General features: G+C 31.3%; 1 protein-coding gene across 1 annotated transcript in view; it reads left to right on the forward strand.

The window, feature by feature from the left end:
* Positions 1 to 4,935, forward strand: part of LOC111612886 (BTB/POZ domain-containing protein 9-like) — a gene marked incomplete at its 5' end in the record, with an annotated part of 29,058 nt that extends 24,123 nt beyond the window's left edge. Inside the window, 4 exons of the mRNA XM_023354168.1 lie at positions 1,148 to 1,255; positions 3,702 to 3,780; positions 3,851 to 3,961; positions 4,046 to 4,935. Of these exons, the coding sequence (XP_023209936.1) occupies positions 1,148 to 1,255; positions 3,702 to 3,780; positions 3,851 to 3,961; positions 4,046 to 4,090 (343 nt within the window). The remainder of the gene's footprint in view (positions 1 to 1,147; positions 1,256 to 3,701; positions 3,781 to 3,850; positions 3,962 to 4,045) is intronic.
* Positions 4,936 to 9,220: the final 4,285 nt, after the last annotated feature.

A 9,220-nucleotide genomic window follows, 5' to 3' on the forward strand; every position in this document is an offset into this window, starting at 1 on the left:
TGACAAACAAATAAATCACATACATTACATAGCTGTTTTAAACACATATTTCATAGTTGTTTTCAACTCCCACAACACATGAAATAAATACACTGAAAAATTACTCAGAACTCACCTATGAAATAAAGTGTCTGTGGAGAATGGATGAGGCATGTGTTTTGCCAATAGTTCTTTCTTGTACAGACATCATACCACATGAAGTACACAAAAGTCTAGAAACATTAGGACTTTACAATAGCACATACATCACACTATAGAACAGAGGTGGCCAACTTTTGTGTACATAAGATCTACTTTTTATCTTAAAACTGCGTCACAATCGACTTGCTGTTGTCAGCATAGTCTAGGTGGTGAGGGGTGTGTGAAATACATTCTATGTTTAGATAGGTAAGAAAAGCCACAATTTAATTTAAAACATGAAGAAAAGGTACTTACATTTTAAACAGAGTAAAAATTGAAACTCAACATTTTCCCTTTCGGAAACCACCATTTTACCCTTTCTCTCTCTACTGTGTCCCGCCTTTCTTTTTTTCGGTTTTACGACACTTTGTCAACATTTCTTATTTTCCTTTTAAAACTATATGCAAATGGATTGCAGATGGATCGACAAAACTGAATCTGAGGGAGGATGCAGAGGTTTTATATCACTACAGTTGTGTTTGTGCATTACATTCACACATCGCATTCTGTTACAAGTGTAACACATTAAGTCAGATCGTGAGCAATCGACCAAAATTGGCTTTACGATCAGGATCGACTTGTTGGCCACCCCTTCTATAGAAAGTTGTCATACTAAACACATAATAGAAATTCTTAAACACAGATACATACAGATATGAACAGCATGTAAACAAAACATTTACTTTTTGTATTTATATTTTGACTGATATAGCACTAGACACCATATATACACTGCATAGGATACATTCCATCAACACCATAATAACAAAAAGAAAGTTTGAGCTTTGATTTTAGTTTACAATGCAATTATTTTGCATAAGTCAAGGAATACATTATATACTTATAATAATTAAATTTCAAATTTGATTAACTATTAAACTGTATAATTAACATTTTTAAAAATGTAAGCTAACCTTCTGTTCTTTTTCCTTTTGTTAAATTTTTAATATGATTTTATATTTAATAGACTTTTATTATGGGATTGTGATGATAGAAGTTACAGTTATTATGTTGAAGTATCTATAGATCAACAACATTGGACTATGGTTGCTGATAAACAAAGTGAAAAGTGCAAGTAAGTAATGTTTTTTAAAACTAAATAATCCATAAGTCATTGTGAAATACTTATTATTTTGTATAAAACATTCTGTGCAAAATAAAAAAAAATGCTTTTATGTAAATCATCATCTCTAGATATAAATATAATTTATCTTTGGATATTATATCTTAGATAACTATTGCTATATCTGAGTTTTTTCATCTATAACTTTAATTTTTTTTTTAAAATAATTAGCAGTTGTTTTTATTTCTCTTTGATTGTCCAGGGTTTATTATAATTTTTATTCCTTCTGATTGGCATTACTCTATAATACAATCTGGAACCAAACACTTATCTTCTTACAATAGAAAAATCATAATAAGTAATACAAAAACTTATACCAAACTGAAATAATACACGTAATAAATTCTTCTGAAACTTCAACCGGGCGTACTACATAGAAAATGATATTTAGTAGGGAGGGCTCTCTTTTCTTGGCATTTGGAAAAAGGCAACTATTATCTCAACTTTAAAATCATATTGAGATTTACGGTATGTAGACAATAATTTTTAAACGCTTTCAAATATTTATATCTTGTTCCAACTTTCATCATAATTGATTATTATGATAGTTGGAGCAACAAGAGTTGTATACTTCTAATTAAAATGAAATATCACATTGATCAGTTTGCAGTTTATATATTGTTAAGACTGAGAAATAATTCAAAGCACTTAAGAAAATTGCAGGACTTGAAAAAAGAGCTATCATTGCAAACATTAAAGGTGTAATATAATGTGGATAAGCAATGGATGTTTTTACATCTAGATCCTTATTTTTATAATTGAAGTGGAACATTATGTTTATGTGGTATTTTAAAATTTCCGAGGTCAATGAATAAAATTAAAGTTTTTTTCTCTGCTTATTTACACCTTTAATGTTTACAATGATGGAACAGTTCTTTTCTCAAGTTCTGCAATTCTCAAACTATTTTCAGAAAATTGAGTCCCTTCAGAGATGATTTTAGGCATATTAATATCAACGCCATTTCAGTTATGGTACACAACAACTAGTATGCACAATATGGATGATGCAAATGCACTATGAGAATAAACAATGTGACCAATTGAGCATGGATTGTAGAGTACAGTAGAGTAGATTAGTATTTTCGAAATTATTAGAGATGATTAAATAAAACAAGATTGATAATTTTTTTATACAAAACTCCTCCCTATGATGAATCTGTATTTTTACAGTATAATTTAGCTTAGATCCAAATATTGGCTTTCAAAAATTCTGTAATTGTATCTGTTTACAAGATAAAGATCCAGATTTTCAACTCTAATAAGATTTGTTGATCATAAAGTTCTGGGTTTCATTTTTGACAATAACTTTAATTGAAAAAATATTTTAATTATCTGTATTGCTTACTATTGCACCACTCAATATTCGTTGTTCCCTCTCTCTTTGAAAATGGAGAATGGTAAAATGCATACAGAAAGACAATTTTGCTACATTTTGGGTAATTTACCTATATGGGTATACAGAGATAAAGACAAAATACTTATAATTGAAGCAACCCATATAACTGAGTTATTATAAACTGTCACAAGGAATTTCAAATTGAGCTAACAACTTATTACACTACTCCCAGGACTACTATAACCTTAGTATTTTACATTAGTCCTTATGCCATTTTATATTATGAGACTAGAGAATTTTCAAAATGTTCATGGAAGAAAAAATCAAATAAAACAGTCATTCACTTTAGGAAGTTTCTTTATCAAAGCTTACACTTTAAAACTATCTCAAGGAAGAAATTAGTCAATTATTTTCATTCAAAAAACCAAATTGGCTCTAAATCATAGAAGGAAAAACATATTAATATGAAAATAAATCATTTTTAATAAATCTTTTATTAAATGAATGAATGAATTTTGAATACTAAACTCAATATTCAGTGGATTATTTAGTTTAATATGTAATATTTTCAATAGAAATTAGTTTAGCATAATAAAGACTAAAACCTTGTGATTTATGAGGATCTAAATTTACATAAAGATTTACATAAAAGTTAAGAGCAATAAACATATATAAAAATATATGTATTTCCTTGAAGGTAATATATATCATTTTCATTAAAATGAATTATAATAAAATAGATAAATATGCATTATAGATTTTCTTAGAATTCCAAACAGAATTGATATGGATGTATGTCATTCTTTAAAGGTAAGCAATTCTAATTGAGCATGCTCAAAATTCTAAGAGAGTAGCAATAAATGGTATATAATAAAAGAAATTGATGAATGGATATTATATCTAATCACAAAATTCAAATAATATACATTATGCTTTTTCATTAAAACGTAGTCCTTTCTAATAAACAGATTTTTAAATAATGCTACATTGTTTTCAGTAAATTAAAATTCTCATTTTTAAAATTATTTTCAAATAGAATTTCTTTTAATATGTGTCTTACAGATCTTGGCAGACTATATGCTTTGCTCCAAGACCAGTGGTATTTATACGGATCGTTGGCACTCATAATACAGCAAATGAGGTAATTAATTGTCTGTTAAATTTTGAACAGGAATTGTAGCAGTACGATGTATTGTACATTGTGATTTTAGGTATTTCACTGTGTTCACTTCGAATGTCCTGCTCAGACGTCTGCCGCATCGACTCCTCCCTTGCAGGAAACTCCAGAAGATCCGACGACGTGTGATGAAAATGTCGAAGATGTAATGAACATTATTCCTGCCTGTTAAAACTCAGCAAAAATTTTCGAACCATTGCATAATTATACAATTATTTTTATTTTCTAGGAATGCACAAAATATTCTCCAACTTCACCATTCTGTCACATTTAAACCTAAACCATTTTTATACAAAAAAAAAAAATTACTGTAAATTAAAATATTTTAGGATTCTGTGGTAGATTTTATATATAAAAAGAAAAAAATTTAGTTAAGCGGCATACGAAATCTAAACTGTTTTTATCTTTATACTTATACAGTGTCATATTTGTTTGTTTACAATGTTTTTCGAATTACTCAGTCTTTAGAACGAAACTATTTATTTTGAATAGACTCGCTCGTATTAAGATTCTTCAGATTTACAAACCAAGTTTGCTTCTGTTGCGTACTGTACAATACTTGTGAAAAATGTATGAAGGTGTTATTTTAGATATTGATGTAAAAAAAAAAAGAAAGCCAATTTTCCTTTTTTTTTCCTCTCTTTCGGACAAAATATTTTAATTTTTAAATATTTCTACAATTCATGTTGTTGATACATTAATTTTGATTCCTTAAATTCAGTGTTATTAATGTTCAAAACATTCTTTTCTGTCAAATATTTTTAAAAAAGTAATATATATATACACTGTATGTACACAGACATAGATTAATATATGCAAAAAAAAAAAGTGTAACAATGTACAAATGTTTGTTAATTTATTCTTTCTTCACAGCAAGTGTAAAAATTGCTCTTTATTGTTCATTCTACATGTTTTAATTATGTATGTTAAAGATGTGCAATATTTTAATCTTTTTTTTTTTTTTTTAAACATTTTTAATATGAATTTTGATTGCATTTGGAAGTAGTTTTGTGTAAAGAATTTGAATTCCGAACTTAATAATTGTTGTAAAGTACAATAGCATAGTTTCACTTCCAATGTAATAGTAGGCGGCAATTGATTGTAAAACATAAATTTCATCAAAAAATAATAATAATAATTTAAATTTCCAATCATATTTTTTAATGTTGTAATTTATTAATTTGTAATCTGTGATAATATTTTTTCCTCATATTTTGTTCATAAAATTTATTAAATGCTCTGTCGTTGTATAAATTATAACAGTAAGTATTTATCGAAAATATTTTTAAAACGCGTAAAAAAAAATATAATTAAAAATATTATTTTTTCATTTATTTACATATAATCTTTTGATTACATTATATGGTATGTCTAATAATAGGTTAATAGGTACAGTTTATTAATATATTTTGTATAAAACAAAATAAAGAATAGAATTAAAAATAAGAAAGTGTTGTTATTTAAGATATTGCTAAAATTTAGATTTTATGCACAAGTATTTTGATTTTTAAATTTCAAGATATGATGATCTAAAAATTGGTTTGTTTGTGTTTTCTGGTATAAATAACTTGTAGCAAGTATACTAGGTTCTTGTTAATGTAGCCATTCTTTGCGCAGAGGGGTGCCACATGAGCAAAAGTTCCAGATTACTGAGTGTATATAGGCCTAAAGGCAATGAGTGACATAACCCATTATGCTTCAGTGCTGATTCTTTTTGGAGACAGGAGAGCAAATAATACAGTGCACAGTATGCAATACTGGAGGCATTCTAAGTCCTTCAGTATTGCATACTGGAGGACCTGGAATCAAATTTGGATAAACCATAAGAATTTTTTGGTGGTAGTAAAATCCAAATAGTTTTAGCTCTCTCTCTCTCTCTCTCTCTCTCTCTTTCAATACTTTCTGTTGAGCAGAAATTTCTAATATAGTAAAGCCAAGTGGTCAAGTGGATTAAACCACTGAATACTGACGGTTGCTGATTTACTACTTGCCAATGGACTGGCCACACGGAGTTTTCTGTACACTTTCTTCTCTAATATGTAAATACGGATCAATTTCTCATGAAGTTCTTCCAAAAGACACTCCTTGGCAAATCTCTTGCGTGTAGCATTAACTTATCCCATTAATTAAATCAACCCTGAAATTGCCTTTGATTCACGGAGGTACACTGGTGGATTTACCACGCAATATCTGAACAGTTTGGATAGACTTAATTTATCGGATTCGTCTTGTCTCGGAGTTCTGCTTAGTTCTAATTTATTTCAATACGTGGCAGGCTGAGACCATAAAGGTGTCATCGTGTCTCTGAGGAACTTGGGTTTGTATATTGATTTAATTCTTACATTTTCCTGGTTAAATCAGGAAAATTTCTTCCCATCCATCACCACCTGGCAATCCTATTTTAAACTGACCGAAACCACGAAGCGCAAGGAGAGAACTACTTCGACAGAGCAGAGGGAATCAAAACTGGAAAAGCAAGGGGCAAGAAAAACAGTTTTGTTAGACAAAACGGCAAAGATTCTACTGCCAATTCCAGACTTCAGAGATTAGAGTTCAACCCAGATGGAATATTCATCAATTTTTTTAATGAGTATCGGTTAGAATAGACCTTATTAAGTGCTCTTCATGAAGGGATTAATAACAGGGCAATGACATTAATCTTGAATCCTTTATTAGAAATCGTTACTAAAAGCAAAGGATGGGTTTTGTCTTTTCCTTTTTCCCAAATGGTACATATGTGATACACCATAATATCAGGATTGAAAAAAAAGACACGTCATTTGGGGGTACTTATCTACCCAGGACCATACTACTCGTCGAAAGGATCTGATTCTCAGCTGTGCGTATTTAGGGGCTGTCCATAAACGACGTCCACACTGGAAGAGAAGGATTAGATTTATACATTTTATTATATTTATTTTAAAACTTCTTGTATTCGTTACTACTAGATTACGATCTTTCTAGATTTAAATACTTTTTTAACTTCGATAAGCAAAATATCACAATTGGCGGCGGTAGTTTTCGATAAGAATTGATCGGTTATTTCCCGCTATAGTTTATATATTACATACGTATATATGTAACATTATGTTACTATACATTAATATCCCGTCCGAATCTTAATTAATTAAAATAATTCGAATTCATTCGTCGTCTCGTTTCCTCTATTTTCACACGTTTTGTGTTACGGTAGTCAAAAGAAATAGTACAATTTTTATAAACTAATTTCTCTATCGAACGTCAAAAATCGTCGAAAAGATTAAAATTATTATATATAATAAATAGAGATTTTATTATAATATTCAAGGAATTAAAACAATCATCATTTTTGCATTATAAATTTACAATTTAGATTAGAATAGGAATATTTCTTAATTAATGCAAGTTCTGTTTTCACAACATTCGCTCATTTTCCTTTACAGAATGGAGAATATTAAAGAATTGAAGAAGTGGCACACCTCGGGCCATGCCGAGTCCCGGGATGACGCCTGGTCTTGGCCCGGTGTGATACGGGTACTTCCGAAAGATGCGGAGGAGAAATCAAACGGATGGTGGTCGTAACTCCGGACGACAGCGCCTCGTCTCTCGTCCAATATCTAAAGCGGCGATACCCGAAAGTTGCGAAATGGACGGTGGAGACACGGTCAGGTGAGGCCGGATTGGACAGAAGAGTCCAAATCATCCGTGGAAGAATCCTTAGAGCGTAAAAGGCCTTGGTGGAAAAGGTTGTTTTGCTGCTGGAAAACGTAAACCCTTTTTCTGACGAGGCCTTACGCAGATTTCGACTTTCCACCGAATGTGATACAGCCACTGGAAGTGACCTTTCACCCGGCTACGACTTAACTGGACTTGACTTTCCATCCTAATTTACGGACGGATACTTCGACACCATTCGAGATATGTTCTTCCACTTCGGTTAAAGTGCATAGAACAACGACAGTGGCCAAAGTGACAACGAAACATTAAGCGGTATTCTCGTGTTTAATTAAAGACTGTGTTTAAACTACTGTAACTGGTGGAGGCAACTTATAATAGGCCCATACAGACTGTATTTCAACCGATGTTCTACTAGTAAAAAAATTATTTTGTAGTGATTTTGCTCACTAGAATGAACTAAACGTTGAACTTTAACCAAAAACACACATACAGTACAGTCGATATATGTCCAAAGTAGAATTATAATTACTTCGACAATTAAAATTGTACGCGAGTGTACATAAATTTTTACATTTAATAAAACATATTAAATTTCATATTGGGCTAACTGTTTAAAGATTCGATATTTATCGTTTTTAGATTAATGTAAGTTAACTGACTTTTGGTGATAGTCGTTAATCCCGCGTCAGGATGATCTAGGGATGTTCGCGTGTGGGTAACTTTTTCGGTCCTTGAAGACCGGGATTATATCAATCTCCATTCTCCCCCTTTTGTTTATCCTGATTTGTTCCACGTCTGTCCCTATGTGAAAGACAAGACCTGTTTGGACCACGAGAAAGATCTACCCGATACCATCCGTTAACTCTGGACGGAAAGTGTCGATGGAACTTTGAACTTGCGCTCATATTTTACCTTATTGTTGTCTAGTCTATGACGTCTTAGAATTTTTTTACGATCCTCACGCGATGTTTCCTTTTATAATTAACCTTTCCCCTTTTCCAAAATTTTCCATGTTCTAATTTCAACCCGTTTTTGGAACCTCACATTAATTTATAATTGTGTGTAGGCAGGTAAAAAGAAAGTTTAGAAACCTTTTAGTTTGATATTTTATTTGGAAAAAATCTTTTACGTTGTGAAGACTGTAAACTAACGTACCGTGGAATGTAGTTATATACAGTCGACCCTCCTATAACACTGCTGATTATTCCATTTTATATGAATTCCATGTTGTACGAGTCAGATTTTACAAATACATGTGCCGGGCTGTGAACGGCTCACGTATTTGTAAAATCTAAGTGACTCGTAGAACATGGAATTCATATAAAACGGAATAATCAGCAGTGTTATGGGGGGTGGACTGTATGTTATGTGGATAGTGACTATTGTCATCTACACACAAAATGAAGCTTTTAGCCGCCCTGTGGTCACTAAGAGGGCCTCTTTTAGCAAGCCCATTATGGGTTCGGCAAGGTCGACAATGGGGCAGCCGGAAGGTGAGGAACGGGGCCCAACATATCCGATCGGATCATCTCCCGCGAAATTCATGGGGTTTTTACGATTCTTCCGGATGCGATCCCGGATCCCCCAGAGCGGTAGGCCGCCACCTTAACCGCTCGGCCATCCGGCCTTATATATGCAATATAAAAAAAATTACACAACATTCTATAATACCCAATTTAAAATTATTTTTAAATAAAATTATTTTAAAAACTAAATAATATTTAATTAAAAACCTCTATTTTCACAC

The sequence above is a fragment of the Centruroides sculpturatus genome, unplaced genomic scaffold, assembly GCF_000671375.1.
Source record: "Centruroides sculpturatus isolate CEXI.00-Female unplaced genomic scaffold, Cexi_2.0 scaffold1731, whole genome shotgun sequence".
In the NCBI taxonomy this organism is placed as follows: domain Eukaryota; kingdom Metazoa; phylum Arthropoda; class Arachnida; order Scorpiones; family Buthidae; genus Centruroides; species Centruroides sculpturatus.